Source organism: Trichoderma citrinoviride (genome assembly GCF_003025115.1).
Source record: "Trichoderma citrinoviride strain TUCIM 6016 unplaced genomic scaffold BBK36scaffold_15, whole genome shotgun sequence".
Taxonomy (NCBI): Eukaryota; Fungi; Ascomycota; class Sordariomycetes; order Hypocreales; family Hypocreaceae; genus Trichoderma; species Trichoderma citrinoviride.
Window position 1 is genome coordinate 401,588 of NW_020194723.1, and position 16,123 is coordinate 417,710.

The window sequence follows — 16,123 nt, forward strand, 5'->3', positions numbered from 1 at the left end:
GAACGTCTGGTGAAATTAGCGTGGTGCTCCTCCGGCCGTAGCAGTAGGCGACGTTTTCTTCTCGGTATGACGATGGCACAGGCAAACGTGCGGGTGGCATGGGAGCTTGAGCCAAAACCTTGCTAGCCGCTGCACAGGGAGGACAGCATGCTTCTCCTCGTTAGTAGTAAGGTATTGAGATCCAGGATTGTCTTTCCCTTGGTACATGCACTGACCCTCGACACCATCCAAGACATGGCCGGCCGGGATTGGAACAGAGCCTGCGAGCCGACGCATGCCCTGTTCGTTCCTTGGCCGGTACGTCATACGGGGCGAGGCAAGGGATGGTGCAAGGGTGTCTCATCGGACGGACTCGAGCTCCAACCGGGAAAGTATTACTGGTAGAAGAGAGACAGTGAAAGAGAGGAACCCTAGTCGCCATGGATAGTCGTCGCTCTACAGTAGAGCGGCGGCCGTAGCGGAGACAAAAGTGCGAGAGCACTCAGAGGAGGGATTAATAGAGCGGCCGCTGTAAGCTCGGAAACTTGATCCTCTGATGCGGTTGATAGTAGTACTCGTACATCTAATAATGATTGCTGCAGGTATGCACGCTCGGAGAACCTTGCAGAAACAAGCTGTCTGATGGCATCCCGATGATCACTCACTTGTACTACCACGTCGAGTACTGTGTCCACAAGAGTCCAGATACATCGGGTCTCTTGCGGCGGTACTATGCGCTTACATACCGGCGAATCGTGGTTGGATTTGCAACAAGTCCAACTGGATCATGTCTTGATGCAATACCGGCGTGAGAGGTCGCCTGCGAGGGACGACACCTCAGTGCTCGCTCATACCTCGAGCGCTCAGGAGTGCGAGTGATCATGGGGCGCCAGCCGGAATCTAAGAGGCAGGGCTGATATTATCCAAAGTTAGCAGGCGCCAACAAGATCAGACCTGAAGCAGGGATAATCCAGCGCTTGGGTCGAAACAACAGGAAGCACTGTACGAAGTACGTACTCGTAGGCATCTGAGCTCCGTGTCCGCTCTGTCCGTGCTGAATGCCACAAGCCGCAGAGGGCTCACGAGGAGCGCCAGTGCCGTATCCTTGCAGCCCCACGCTGAAGCGGACAAGTTCAAGGTTGCGGTCGAGAATGGGAAAAGAGGCTTGAGAGACCAAAAGAAAAAAAAAATAAGAAGGGGGAAAAGAGGCTAGGCCCCCGGCAGGACGGGCAAGACCCATCTTTTGGTCGCTTCGTGGAAGGGATGGCGAAGGATCTGAATCCGGCCCAGGGGGTTCAAGTATGAACAACCCGTCAGATGGGCCAACCAGCGTCGGCAAGAGGGAAACCGGAGTGTCCGTCGTAGCTCAGGTCGAGCAAAAGACCAGTCAGCAGGGCGTGCCCACGGGAGGCACACCCCTTGTCCCCAGCTCTCGGGCCCCTTCAAAAGCTGTCCCTTGGTCTTGGTATGCCTTCCGGATCCACTAGCGACGTGGCGTGGTGGTGTTCCAAAATAGTGTTGCTGAGTCTTGCAGAAGAGGACCACCCACAAATCTCACCCACACAGACGGAGTCGAAGATGCACATCACAGTCCAGACAGAGTGATTGACATCCCCACATAGCCGGAAACCTTCCCTGGGCTGATACGGACACCCCATGGACTTGCAGCTTTTGGCGCCAAAGTCGCAGATTGGAGCACGGCCGAGAGGCAGAATGGCGTCGGTCTATCCAGAGGCACGAACGAGTGGGCTGCGAAGAGGGACAGATCTCATCGCTGGTTCATCGGTCGTTAGCGACTGGCCAGTATTTGTGCCGACCTAATCATATCAGCGGTCCCTTCCGTCCAGCCGCTTACCACCTCTGTGCTCGTGCTCCATCTCTGCCTCATCATGTAGGTACTTACCGTACACACCTCGTACCTCGTACTGCTTGTTGAACCAGGGGATGACGCCAGCCCACCACCTGTTGTACTAGGTAGTAGCTGGTCTGAACCTCTTCCAATGTCTTGTCGTGCCTGCTGCCGCTGCTGCTGCTGCCGATGCCGTTGTTGGTGGTTCAAAGACGATGCCGATGCTGTTGTAGCTGCTGTCTGCAAGCCGTAGCCTAGGTACACGACCAGGTATCTCTGGACAAGGACCTACCAGGTACGCTGAATTCGTCACTCCCAACTTCCAGACACTCTGCACTTGTCCAGGTTAGAGGCTGACGACGGCTTGCCTGTTGAAAAGCGATCCTTTTGCTTTGCAACACAATCCCTCGTGAGCAGCAGCGACCGGATCAGGGAGATGAGCAACGTCCCGCGGCGTACCGCAAAGGGCGAAGGGCAAAGGGCAAAGGTTAATGAATGCATTTCATCGCCTCGTGCTCCGCAATCCAACGTTAAAGGTACCTGGACAGCGCCTCCCTCGCCAACTTGAATTCATCAGTCATTCTCGACCAGGTGTCTAGGCACTTGTAGGCCGGGGACAAATGTGGAAAGAGCAAGGCGGCCTGGAGCCCCGCTCATTCGCGTTCGCGTATCAAACGGCTGCCGTGCGCAAAACTCGGAATTGGGGCAGTCGCACAAGAGACAGGAGGGTCAGGTACGGACGTAAAGTACTTGCAAGTACGGAGTATTTCAGGCTGTAAGCTGCCAGGTGCGGCTGCGTGGAGCTGCAATTTGGTTCAAGCACCAACAGAGCGCAGCACCGTCGCCACCGTGCATGGGCAAGCAAGAGGGGCAGAGTTATCCTACCTACCTAAGGTACTGCACTGTACCTGCCCTAGTTAGGAGACGGAGAGCTCCGTAAGGTACGGCGCTCGTACCGCCCTGTATTGTCCAGGTCCCTTGAAGCGCGCGAGTAGGGCCGTTTTAGCACCAGTAAGACATTGCTGCTACCACCAAGAGAGTCGCAGAGCACCCGGCGGAAGGTGCAGATTGGAATAGCTCGTCCGGTGCTGTGGCCGCCAACGGGCAAGAGCGAACAGCAGGCCGGGATGTCAACCGAAGTGATCCCATCACCAGCACAGCAGCCGTCACCCACGCGCAGTTTCCTTCTGCTACAGGACAAACGATGCGGTCGCATGTGAGTCCAACCCGATGCGCCCGTCTGGGTACATGTGCCGCGCACTCGTAGACCAGCCAGCGGTGCTTGTCCAGAAATGGAGGCGGGACTGATATTCATGCACCAACTCCCGAGTCGCCAGCGTGAGAAAGCCATGGTGGAGCGAGTGGCGGCCTTTGTGCGTCGACGCGATGGGCCGGCTGCGATGGGCGACTGCGAGATTGAGGCCTCGCCGAGAGACAAAGCGCCCCCTTGTTGGAGTCACCTGAAGGTGGTTCGAATCTAGTCCGCCTGCCGCTCTGGTGAGTACTTGCGGCTGCGGAGCACTTTACAGTGGGTGTGCCAGGCACTGTGGCGCCTACAAATTGCTGGCCCGCGACTTTTGCGAGAAATGGACGGATGGGTCAATGGTTTCGTCTTGCCGCCAGAGCCAGAGCTGCAAATGCACTGTGCGCAAGTTTGCTCAGAGTCGCAGCGCTTGCAGGAGCGCGAACACTCCAGCTGAATACATACGTCACCTATGAAATCCGAGGTCGCAAAACTCAAGTCAGTGCTAGCTGCGGTAGCGTTTTGCAGCAAAGCCCGCTCTCGTAGTGCAGAAGCCGCCGTTGTATGGATGCCACATTTCCCCGTAGCAATAAGCTGAGTGATGGTGAAACTCGACTGGTCAAGTTGGCGAAAGCGAAGCACAGGCGGTGAAAGCGAGTTGCAAATGCGAGGCAGACGCAGCCACATGTACGAAGAATGGGTGCCTGTTGAGCAGGCTGTGCTCATGCAGGCCAGAAAAGGGAGGCCGTCACAGCATTCCTCCATGCTTGGGTCAGTACGAGCACGGAATACTGTATATCTGGATGTCGTACGGGGCAGCGATTTCCAGTCCGTCTTTGATTTCTTAACACCGGCTGGGGACGCATCCTCTCGGCATGCCTTAGCAGTACCTAGTACTTGTGCGGACTTCTCATTACTGGGTCTTGAAGAGGGACCTACGAGTACTCGTACGTACGACTACGCACTCGCACTTGAAAAGCTCGTTGCCGGTGGACATGGTTGCCGCGCGTTGCCTCATATTCATTGCGCCTCCTTTATGCCTCTTCGCGCTATTACGAAGGTATTCCAGTGGCTCCAGGCTAGCACAGAAAATCGAAGCGATCCACGGGTCTCTTGCGAGATTCTGCTCCACTGTCAATGGCGCCCAAACTCGCACTTCTGGTGATGCAACTTGGAACCCTATCCTGGGCCGCTTGCATGGCTGACAGCGGCGCCGCGGTCTCCGCACTGTGCTGGATGCTGTCGCTAGCGAGTGCTTCCACCCTGCTAGTACTCCGTACCTGTAGTGGTAATACTTCGCACACACAACAAACTCGACTTCTGCTCCATCCAATCCTCCGCTACGCCAGCGTCAGCTCCAGGTGCCGCGAAAGCCTTGGTCGCCCTCAGCCGTCACTCGTTAGTACATAGCCGTCCTAGACTCGCTTGCGACGCCCTGCAGCGCGTCCTGGTCCGTCGCAGTGCGGGACCCCTCGGCACAGGTCCATGTTTCCTCAAGGTCCAGGCGCATTGGCTCGACACGACACCGCACTCCGACGCAGCCCTTCCGGCCATGAATGGGACCTGGAAGACGCCCTTTGACAATCACGAGTAGTACCTAAGTACTGCACACGATGTGTATGCAGGCAGCTACGGATATGGGGGGCTGGAGCGAATAGCTTGTTACAGGGATGGTGCAAAAGAACACGGAGCTTGTAAGTACTATTGCTACACTACTACTCTGTTCTCAGAGTGCAGCTCCCTAGATACTGACTGGTGTTACGTCTCAGCAGCTAACTGCTATACAACCGGGCTGCCGCTGGCTTGGTACCCTTGCTGCCCATGAGCGAATTGCAGCCGTCAACATTTGGCGTCGGCAGACTCAACTCGCAACTGCAGGACTTGAGTCATATCATCATTCTGCTCGACGTGACTACGTACTTCGTGTCTACTAGCTGAGAGTAGCAACAATCCAGGCTTACCGACGGGTTTGGAACTAAGGAACGCCGTTCGGCGAGCATCGCAGCCCGGCCAGGGCTGCACGAGTACAACTATTTGCCTCGCTCCTCAAGGTTCACCTCCTCCATCTGAACGGCCAGCGACCGAGGCTGCAGCTAAATCCAGCTTTCCATGGGGCTCTCGTGTGTCCCGGTCCTATTCGAAGGCGGGCTTTGCTTGTCATGTGATCGCTTGACACGCAGGCAGGGGAGTTGCCGAGCCAGATGAGCTGTACTCCGTGCTGCGTATATCTATCCTCCTTCGTCAATCTTCGGGGGCCCGGCTTCGAGGCCAGGATGGTGGTGCCAAGGACGGAGCGCTGCCAGCATCGGTGGCCTGCATGCCTTTGTCTGGCCTGGAGCCCTGGAACCGAAACCCCCGCCGCGACTGTCCCACCCAAGCTTCCGGTGACTTGCAAAAACTCGGACGGCTCTTGACCCACTGTCGCCGTGACCTGGCGGGCCGTGTCCTTGTCGCACATGTGGGGTTGCAGCGAATGGCGACGGCGCCATGGCACTGAGAACAAGCCCCCTTTTCTTGCGGACCACTCTCGAGCCTTTTCAACAGGCCGCAGGCGCCTCTGCAGCTCCCCTCAAAAGTACGATGATCGGCGTCACTCGCCCACCTGCGGTCAGGTCTAGACTTAGGAGACAGCCCAGCAGACATGTTGGTTGGCGTACTTGGCATATTACCTTCTCAGCAGTGCTCTTGGTGGCGCATCAAGAGGTTTTACTCCTTGGTTGTTTTGTCTCGCAACACAATGCGCTGGCACTGTATAAGCTTTCTTCCATCGACACACAGTACTGAGCATGGCGTCCTCCCACACGTTGCTGCATCAGACATGCTAGTGTCGAGTAATACTGGACACAGGAAGCAGACACAGCTGCCGCACGCCCTTTCGACCAGGGTTCGTCGGTCTTGGTGATCGTGGTGCTTGGGCTAATATTAATCAACCGGCTCCCTCAAGCACCTAGCAGCGCTGGCAAGTGCTTAGCATGGTTCGTGTGTACGAGTACTACTACTGCTATCGTTGCAGGCCTCTCTTCCACCCTTCGCAGCTCAATGCGGGCGCCGGGCGCCAACGTCCCACGCAGTCGTGTTTCAACTAGGACGGCTTTATTGCCCAGAGTTCCACATTCTTGCCAGCCTGCACTCGACCTATCTGGGCTATCCGAACCAAGACCTGTCTGACTACGACAGTACATAGACAGAAGTAGACACTCGTCCCGAGGGCTTTTGTCTAATTGGACAGTACGAGTGCACACGTTCAATACTCCCCCATCGGCCGCGGTTTTCTCTCAACCCCTTGCCATGGTACGATACGTTGAGTTGCCGCATGTCGACCTCTGCAGACGGTCTCAAAGTCCGTGTTTGCACCTTTGGCAATTGGCCATGCAGCCTCATTCACTGACTAGGGACAGAGGAGACTCGCGTTGTTTCTCCCTTCCTACCCATACCCTACAGCCTCCACATGTGTGAGCTGGTTTCCGCATGCATGTGAACCCTGCAAACGACAAGATGAAGTCCATTGGAAGAGCGAGGAGACGGGGAACTAGGTAAAGGCAAGTACAATACGAGTATTGCCGAGAGCTGCCCCAGCAGGTACAGACAGCAGCCCTTGAGGGGGATTTCTAGTGCCCGAACAAGCAGGTCATCTCCGTCCGCCAGACGCACACGAAAAGAAAACACATCACGAGATTCACTCACTAATTGCGTACTGTATTCTCGTTAGTATGGCTCTCGGCGCTGGCGGCAATTTACATGGCTGCTGTGATGTAGCCAGTGGTTAGATCACAGCTATCAAAGGCAAGACGCCACTCAAGAGCATAGATATACAAGTACGGAGGTAGGCAGGCCGACTACATTCTCTGCGCGCAGTCGAGGCTCGAGCCGGCTTGTTCGCAGGCGCCTGGCCCACACCTTACCTACCTTATGCATACAGGACGCCCTACCAAAGCCAGTACTTGACGGCCGACGGAAGACTCGACCGATTGGTGTGTCTTAGCATTGCAGCCAGCCGGGGAACAGAAATCATATGCTTTATTACTTCTTCCTCCTATAGCCACGAAGTGTGTACTACCGTTGCATGGTACGGCTAGCATGCGGCTGTGCTAATCTGGGTCAAGGAAAGACATATACCAGAATTCAGTTACTATCTAGGATAGTACCATCGCAGAACTCCGTTCTTCGCAGCTTGATGCCACGGCTTGTCTTGTCTCACAGGCATACACACAGCCAGGATCCCGGCCGAAATATCAACGCCACCCGCTTCTCATAACTCGGCTCTACTTCAGGGCAGGGTCTGGCTTCGCCCGACCTGCGGCGCCTGCTGGCGGGGATCCAAGAGTCCTCTTCTCGTGACGATATCCATCAAATTTGATAGGGGGCTCTTTCCACTGGCCCCGAGATGTGGGAATGAGTCAACGAGACAATACAACGTCTGCTGCGGATTCTACCGTTTGGTGTGGCATTTGATGCCGCCACGGGCTGTTCTTTGTGGAGTATTACTTACGTGTGTACTCGTACATTCGGAGTACTACTGCATCACTGGACATCTAAACGCCAGCCTTGAGGATTCCCAATTAGCGGAGCTGGTGACGCAGGGATATTTGGGTCAAAAAGCTCCGGGCCCAAGAGACCCAGAAAAGTTGATGGGCAATGCTCCCGCCGTGCTTGTCGACTTGTCGAAGGGTCGCATTCTGCTAGTGTATGAGCTGACCGCCCAACAGCCAAACCAACGAATGTGCCAAAGAGAAACTGGGACCGTGTCGTGCACAGTATAGAGTGCTAGGGAACAAGCAGCGTTACTCCAAGAGCCCTTCCTCTCATGCAAGGTAGAATGCGTGGGACGCCTGGACGGAGCCTCTGTGTCACTCAGCTACTACTAGTACCGCCTTGGCACCGGATGCCTTCCGACATCCCACTTCTTCTCCTCAGCCTCGGACGGCTGACGGTGATCAACGTACGTATAGCATGTATGGGATGCATTGGCATTGTCTATTGCATCACTGGGCTGATCTGATTTTCGGACCTTTGTCGAGTAGGTCTAAAGGGAGCTCCAGGCTTGTTTGCTCTTATACGTGTTGGCTGATACGTTGCCGACCACTTCCCCATCGTGAAGTCAAGCCGCGTTCAGCGATTCACGGCTGAGACAATCACGAAGGGAAGTTCTACAAGGGGGGTGGGAGGGGTCAATCCAATCTGCCTACCAGTCTTACTCAGTAGTAGGGAGCACCGGCCGACATTGCTTACTGGAACGTGTCTGGGCCGAAAGCCATCATCGACGACAGCAACGGGCAAGTGTGCGATATCGTACGAGGACTCCTTGCCCGCCACATCACGTACCTTATGTATGTGCCTATTCGTACGCCATTGGAATGCTGGATCAAGATTCGACCGCCTAGGAATTCGACAGTGGTGAACCTCGGACAGACGCTCGTCCACCCACTTCACAGTGCACAGTATACTTTGGTCCCGATTGTCCGTTTCACTCACGCCCGCAGCAGGCCACAGGTTCAACCCCAGCTACGGAATACTTCCTGGGGACATGGCAGTTTGAATCTCGTTGTACGCACTCATTAGCCTGCACGCAGCAGCCCCGTGCGGCGTGGCAGCACAGGAAAAGCCGAAACTTGACGTTCGACGTGGGCTAACACTGGCCTTTGCTCTTGTTTGATAACATCCAACTGACAGGGGTGCCAGTCTATGTAATGTACGTATGTCAGTACTCGTGCGTTCTTTGTCCTTCTGTGGGAATGATCTGGGTTGACCTATTGTAATACTAGTGCTAACCTCCTCGCTTCCCCCCAGCGGGCGTGTCTCTAGAACTCTTAGCTACGGGCTGGTGTTCCCGATATAGCTTCCCGATCCCCTCTGTCTCATCCGCCACCCCTTTCAGAACCTCCCGCGTCTAAACCAACTTGCAAGTGAGAGTACTACTTGACGAATGTACCAACACGAGGAAAGTCTCGACATTGGTCTCAAGCGCCAGTTTGATGACGGACATCTAGTACTGAATGCCTTACTCCGTTGTCTAGTGCATCTTACAGGCGGAGGGCAACCAGTCATGGTCATCACCTTTCGCGCGCCCAAGGGTCGGGAATCCTCAGCCTAATCAACCGCCACCATCTGATACGACTGACAGTGCCTGCGAACTTGGAGTCGCAGCAACCAGCCCGCGTACCACCACTACCTACAAGTACGCGCGCAGAACCTATAGTATGTTAACACCACTTTACCAGCTCCATTGGTGGCGTCGTCTTTCGATTCATTTCCCTGCCCTCTGCAGCGCGAGGCTGCGAACAGACCTGGGAGTTATTCCTCTCACCAGATTTCACAGGGCCGCTCGATGCCCCTAGGCCAAGCACGCACACATGAGGCACTGTGGTCCTTTCAACCCCCTTCTCCTCATCAGAGACGCATGGCGGTGGAGAGGAGGGGAAGAGGACGAAAACCATCAATAGGTTGAGTGACCGGCAGCTTGTTTGCGTGCATGCAACCTAGGATGATATGCACGGACTAGCGATTCGGAGACATGGGGGCTTTTGCTTTGCCTCGTGAGAGCAATTTGAGCGCAGGCTGCTCGATGCCAGGCCCACCGCGGGCGGAGGAGTCGAGACGCACAAGACAAGCAGCTGTGATCGCCTGCCCACAATTCATCACTGGCCTTTCCAAGGATCACGGACCATTGACCAAGGACCCATCACTGTGGCTTTGTCACTCCTCGCCTCCCCCTTTGACTCTGGATTGCCTGGGCGTGGGACATTGCGTTGAAAGCGCTGTGAAGCCGTGCGAGCCAATGGCGTAGTATTACATGGTGGTTCTGCTTCATCTGACGCCGTTTACGCTGTTCACCTCACAGGCTCTTCCTCAACGAACCACCGGCCTGTTTCACCGCTTCTTACCCCCTTCCTGCGAGCGTCAGGACGGACGAGATACTAAGACTAGTCCTTCGGCTTAGAGGGGGATTGCCAGCTGGAGACCACGCACAGCTTGCTGGTTGTCTGACAGGCCACACCATGTTTGATTATTGCCAAGTACAGCGTGCCTTCAAGAGAGGTACCATTTTGAGCTTTGCGCTTCACATACAGACGGACATGCAAGTACTAAATACCACTCGCAGCACCAAGCGCTCATGTTCGTCGTGGTGTCTTTTTTATTGCTACTTTTAGTGTTCATAACGGAGCACTCCGTACGAAGCACATTCTAACAACCCCCCTGTGCGTACCTGTTTAGCTCTCCCTTTGCTCTCGCCTCCGCCCAGGAATGGCTGCCAGCAGTGGCGCGACGCTACCTCAGGGCTGCCCAATCTCAAGTACATACCTACACAGAGCGAGCATCTCGGCCTCCATCCCTCCTGGTCAGTTAATGGGACGGACAGGCGTCGGCTGCTCGAACCCGCCAAACTTGTTTGTCCTTGACGAATAATCGGAGCGAGGGGTTTTGAGTCGGCTGCTACATGTACATACATGGTGCCAGGAAAATCGATGGATCGATCAGGATGGGCATCGCTCCAACTTCACTCACTCCATACTAGCCAGTCGCGGACATGTGCGCCGAGCCCCTGAAACCCCTCCCTCTGGACCTTTGTCGTGGCCAGGTGTACAGCGAATCTCAGCCCGTGGCTTACATCCCAATCTCTACTGCGGCACACCAGGCTGTAGAGCATTCCCGCGACAAAGGTGTCACCCGCTCCCACCGAGCTAATGGCAAAGGGACATGTCAGCTGCAGTGCCTCCAAAAAAGCTCCGTGCTACTTGTTACAAGGTACGTGTACTCGCAAGAAACCGGCCAAGGCTTCGAGACGCGATGCTGTAGTGCCATATTGGGAGAGGGGGGAGGAATTGATGACGGGGGCCAACTTTCGGAGAAGAAGAGAGAGGTAGGAAATTCGCCTTGTTTGGTGTAACCTACTCGACAACGGAAATGGACTTTGCGCGGCTTTCCACGGGACAGCGGATGACCTGCTCGGAGGGCTGGCGCAAGGCGGCTGCTCCCTCCGCACCCCAGGTGCATAGAGCAAGGGACTTGCTGCTACGAGTGTGAGTATGAGTGCTTCGTGCTTTATATGGGGTTGACCATGTTCAAATCAAGGGCCGGGAATCATTGGACACGACGACGGCATCGCAAGCAGGGCGTTCAAGAGGGAAGAAGGAAGGGGCACGCTTACGCTTTACGTCGTCGTTGCTCGTCGATGAGACACGATTCGGCAGACCCGTGGCCACAGCTCTAGAACGCACGCATTAATCTCTCAGCCTGTTGTGAGCCATGTTGGACTCCTGTCCTCGTGGACGAGCGTGGAGGAGTTTCAGTGCTCTGGCTTCTTCTTTGCCTGTCCTTTCCCTTTCCTCACATGGCTATGCTTTTTTCCGAGCCCTCTCCATGTTGATGGGGGTCCAATCATGTCGAAAGTCACTGCATTGCTCGCTCTTGCCATGTCGCAAGTGTCACATACCTCTGCCCATGATTTGGAGTAGAAGACCACGTCAGCCTCGGCTGCGAGCTCACGGAGGCCGTCCCTGCCTGGTTTCTCGACCTCGACGCTGATTTGCGCGTTTGGCAGCTTGTCACGCAGCGTGCGGACGCACTCTAACGTGGTATCGGGGATGCGGCCCTGAGCTAGAGTTGTGAGACTGGCATTGTCGATGAGGGAGGGTGTCGAAGGGTGATCAGATGCCGTGGCGTCCCTTTGCTTGACACAGAGTTTATCATTATGGCCGCAGCCGCCACGACACATCCACGGGCGCAACGAGTCCAGCCAGAAGAGAGGCACAGCAGCAAGGATACCTTCTATCTGTCCTCCCTTCTGCCTCTCATTGCGGGCCCTGTTTTAAAGGCTCGGCTTTGGATGGGGCTGGACTCACTTCAAAGTGCCACCAGGTGTCTTCGCTGGCACTGAACCTCCGCACGACGGCCTCAAACTCGCCAACTGTCATTTCCGGTAGGTCGTTGTAGTTGACAATGGTACGGCTTCCCGTCTGCTCGCTACGGATGATGTAACTGCTTGCGGGCTGCGTGTGCGCCTCTCGGTAGAGGCAGAGCTCGAGGTTGACTGGCGACGTCGGCGAGGACAAGGACTCACCAACAGGGACAAAGGAATCCCGGATGCGCTGCGTAGCCGGCGATGATTCGCTCGGAAGGGGTGACACGAGGTACGTGCGGACGGCATCTCGCGGCCCAAGGAGCTGCTGCAGGACCTCGAGTGAGTTGGGGCAGTTGCCGCCGCGACGGATCTCGAGGCGGGAGGCTCGCTGCTTTGCGTCTTCGCCTGGGAACTGCGGGACGCTGTTTTGAAGAAGAGGCATGTTAGAGTGTGATGTGCGACGAGGACGAGTATCTCGGGGCTCGTGTGAGATGATGATGACGGGAGTGACGGGAGTTTGAGTCTTCCCTTAGGATGGTGTCGAGGTAACAGGCTCCGACCATGACGAGGTGCTTCATTGTTCGGGCCGTGTTCGTCTGTTCCCTCTCCTTTGCCTTTGTGCTTGTTGCCTTTGGCTTATCGTCTCGTCTGAAGAGATGGCGAGCTTCAAGTGTTTTGTTTGGGAGTCGACCTGAGTGTACAAGCTAGGCATGACGATGTTGATGATGATGAGGCTCCCCGCCCTACCCCACTTGTTCTATCAGCGAGTCGATAACAGTACCTGGTTTGACCTTGACTCTCAGCCGTTCCTATCTGAAGCGGCTGGACTACTACTTGTACCAAGTCAGGCCTGAATGCCTTGGCCATGGGCCATGTGTAGGGTGCTTTGTCTGATGGAGCAGCAACTTCCAAGGGTCCATGGGACACTTTCATACCTTATCCGGGTCTGTTGATTGACCACCTAAGGTACTCCGGTCATATAACAACAGAAGGGCAAAGATGACGTATGTGAGTCACGAACATGATGAACTCACCAGGTGCGCAACTGACTTGAAATCAGTATTGTCAAAATTGAGACTAAGATGGAGTAATACACACTGGTCGAGATGATTTGCTCATTGAGGACTGCTTCTCGAACTTGGTTCGCGATGGTGTCCCCGGGAGTGTATCTCTATGTACTGCTCTGTACGCCAACCCTGCCTCGACTACCTAGTAGGTACTTACCCGGTGATGATTGGATTGAGACATTGAGCAGTGCCCTTGTTGTAACTCTTGTGGCAATCAATGGCAATTACTTCATTGGCTAAATCAGATAATACTAGTCTGCTATTGAAGAACAAACCCAAGAGTAGAAACAAAACTGAAATGAGGTCGACGCAAACAAGAGTATGAATTAGTACAGCAGGTAGTAGTTATCAACACACTGTCGAGGCTGTCAAATGGCTTCCGAGATGAGAGGCAACGTCGTGTTAGCTAGTTACAAACATCAACCCCTCTTCGACATCATTACTTACAAGACCCAAACTTGTCTCATCCTACAACTTGTTTCCCTGACGCATTGCGTTCCGCCTTGGATGATCAGCATCACTCAATTACATAGTACGCATCATGGTGATTCTGCGCAAGAACCAGCGAATCTGACTGGCCGCCTCACTCGGCAACTCTGTTCCCCACATTGTCTCAATCCAAGCGTGATTGGGCAACTTGAGAGCTGCGGAAGCGCAACACACAAGAGTTGGCTTCCCATCAGATCTTCTCAGCTTACTGACGGCCTCTTCCGGTGCATCTTCTTCCCTTCAACCGCCAAAACTCGGACGGATCAACTCGCACCGAATTTCCATCATCGCCGTCGTTCTGATTTGACAGCCAGAAAGACGCTCACATTGCTCGATTGCTGTCCCTGTTACACGGCATCCCTGGTGCATGGACTGCGGAGCGGCGACCCCGCGATAGACTCAGCTATTACATCATGGGCTGGGACGGCGATGAAGACGGCGAGACGAAGCGCCAGAAGCACATTTCGTTTGAGGACGGCAGTCTGGACGGCAGCGATGAGGACGAGGGAGCCGTCGAGGTGAGTGTCACTTGGCTTGTCATCATCATCACGGCTAGAACCGTGCTGCAGCTTGGTACTGACAAAGTCTCCACGATCAGGTCACCTTCGACAATGGAAACCCGTACAGGAGAAAGAGCTCGCTCGTCACGTCCGAGGCACCTGCGCCCAGGACGAAGCGCATCCCGCCCGGCCAGCGCGCCGAATGCGTTGTCCATCAGTTGATCGAGGACCAGCGACGCTCGCGACACTCTTCCGCCGCGAGCTCGCCCAACCGCAACCAGTACCGCGCGCATCCGATATACACGCATCCGAACCACCACGACGGCGCCGTGGACATTAGCAAGGAGCGGAGGATGGACCGGATCATCGATCTCAAGAGCCCCGGCGACCAGCAAAAGTGCCGTGCGGTGGTCGACACCGACTGTCTCGACGAGGATGCCGGCCTTGGACAGGTGGACCAGAAGGTATGGACCAAGGAGATGACCAAGACGGACTCCGAGACGGACCTCACCCACCACCACTCGTACGAGAACATACACAGCCGCATGTTGACCAAGAAGCAGCTGAGCGACATGGCGTGGGGGGTCCGAGAGCTGAGCAGGCGGCTGAGCAGCATGCGCATCCGCTTTCGGGTGAGGACCATCTTTCTACTGACAAAGATCCACGACTCGGATCTGATCTGCAACACGCGGGCGCTGGCCCAGTGGCTGCTCAGCAAGGAGAGGGACGTCAAGTACGTTGTGTACGTGGAGAAGATTCTCAAGACCAACAAGAAGTTTGACGTGGCAAGGATGATGGACGATCTGGTTCGCGAATACGCCCAAGAAGGCGGCGTGGACGAGGACAGCGCCCGGGATGACATTCAGAAACGCCTCCGGTACTGGGATGAATCCATGTGCAGGGCGCGGCCGCACCAGTTTGACTTTGTCATCACCCTCGGAGGAGACGGCACCGTCCTGTACGCGAGCTGGCTGTTCCAGAGGATCGTGCCGCCGGTCCTGAGCTTTGCGCTGGGCAGTCTCGGCTTCTTGACCAAGTTTGACTTTGAGGACTACAAGCCGATTCTCAGCTCTGCCTTCTCCAAGGGCGTGACGGTCAGCTTGAGGCTTCGCTTCGAGTGCACGGTGATGAGGAGCGTGCGAAGGAAGACGCCCGAGCCCGAGTCTGAGGAGGACGGCGACGAGTCGCACTATAGGCGGGATCTGGTGGAGGAGCTGATTGGCGAGGAGAACGAGGATGAGCGGACGCACAAGCCGGAGGGGACGTATGAGATATTGAATGAGCTCGTGGTTGACCGAGGACCAAACCCAAGTGAGTTTCCCCAGTCCCCGTCTTGTTTTGCCAAAAGCTGGATCTCCTCCAACACTCATCTCCTCTCCTTCACAGCAATGTCGTATACGGAAATCTTTGGAGACGATGAGCATTTTACCTCGGTGCTCGCGGACGGCATCTGCGTGTCTACGCCAACGGGCTCGACGGCATACAACCTCGCCGCCGGAGGCTCGTTGTGCCATCCCGAAAATCCCGTGATGCTCGTCACGTCCATCTGCGCTCACACGCTGTCCTTTAGGCCCATCATCCTGCCGGACACCATCGTGTTGCGGGTTGGCGTGCCCTACAACGCAAGGACGTCGTCGTGGGCCAGCTTTGACGGGCGGGAGCGGGTGGAGCTGAAGCCCGGCGACTATGTGACTGTGAGCGCGAGCAGATATCCGTTCGCGTCGGTGCAGACGGAGGGTCGGAGGAGCGAGGATTGGATCAATAGTATAAGCGGGAAGCTGGGATGGAATACGAGGCAGAAGCAGAAGGGCTTCAAGGAGTGGGATAGCTGAGTGCTTGGTCTTTGGTTTTTTTTTCTTCCTTCTTCCAGGTCGGAGTATGGGCTCATGACGATGCTTCTGGGATCCTGGGCTTGATAGAGGCGGGTTTGATAGGCTTGCGTTGAGTTCTAAAATGCTGGCTACTACTCAAATGTATCAACGGAAAAAGGGGGGAGTGGTCTTATACTCAAACTGTCAACATATTCTTACCTATGTATAAAATCGGTATGTAATCAGAAAATATCATGGAAAAAGAAATGCAACGCCTCGAAAGGAGGAAAAGGATCGGCTTCGTACCCTTTCAAGACAATGGAAGATGCTGCGATTCTCAGACTTT

The 16,123-nt window shown here is 55.3% G+C and overlaps 4 protein-coding genes across 4 annotated transcripts; 2 read left to right on the forward strand and 2 right to left on the reverse strand.

The window, feature by feature from the left end:
• Positions 1-493: 493 nt before the first annotated feature.
• BBK36DRAFT_1144410 (hypothetical protein) lies at positions 494-1,219 on the reverse strand (the record flags this gene model as incomplete). Its single annotated transcript, XM_024893675.1, has 5 exons — positions 494-562; positions 645-664; positions 726-799; positions 834-879; positions 997-1,219. 5 exons carry the CDS (start codon positions 1,217-1,219, stop codon positions 494-496), a joined length of 432 nt encoding a protein of 143 aa, XP_024746191.1.
• Positions 1,220-7,953: 6,734 nt separating this feature from the next.
• Positions 7,954-9,162, forward strand: BBK36DRAFT_1144411 (hypothetical protein; the record flags this gene model as incomplete). The annotated part of the gene is made up of 5 exons (XM_024893676.1): positions 7,954-8,010; positions 8,277-8,398; positions 8,751-8,760; positions 8,908-8,974; positions 9,086-9,162. 5 exons carry the CDS (start codon positions 7,954-7,956, stop codon positions 9,160-9,162), a joined length of 333 nt encoding a protein of 110 aa, XP_024746192.1.
• Positions 9,163-10,566: 1,404 nt separating this feature from the next.
• On the reverse strand, positions 10,567-12,488 carry BBK36DRAFT_1183770 (Ribokinase-like protein; the record flags this gene model as incomplete). The annotated part of the gene is made up of 6 exons (XM_024896368.1): positions 10,567-10,750; positions 10,962-11,078; positions 11,218-11,276; positions 11,503-11,661; positions 11,912-12,244; positions 12,471-12,488. The coding sequence occupies 6 exons, from the start codon at positions 12,486-12,488 to the stop codon at positions 10,567-10,569; spliced, it is 870 nt and encodes a 289-aa protein (XP_024746193.1).
• Positions 12,489-13,879: 1,391 nt separating this feature from the next.
• BBK36DRAFT_1127775 (ATP-NAD kinase) lies at positions 13,880-15,798 on the forward strand (the record flags this gene model as incomplete). Its single annotated transcript, XM_024891548.1, has 3 exons — positions 13,880-13,984; positions 14,065-15,277; positions 15,353-15,798. 3 exons carry the CDS (start codon positions 13,880-13,882, stop codon positions 15,796-15,798), a joined length of 1,764 nt encoding a protein of 587 aa, XP_024746194.1.
• Between the last annotated feature and the right edge of the window lie 325 nt (positions 15,799-16,123).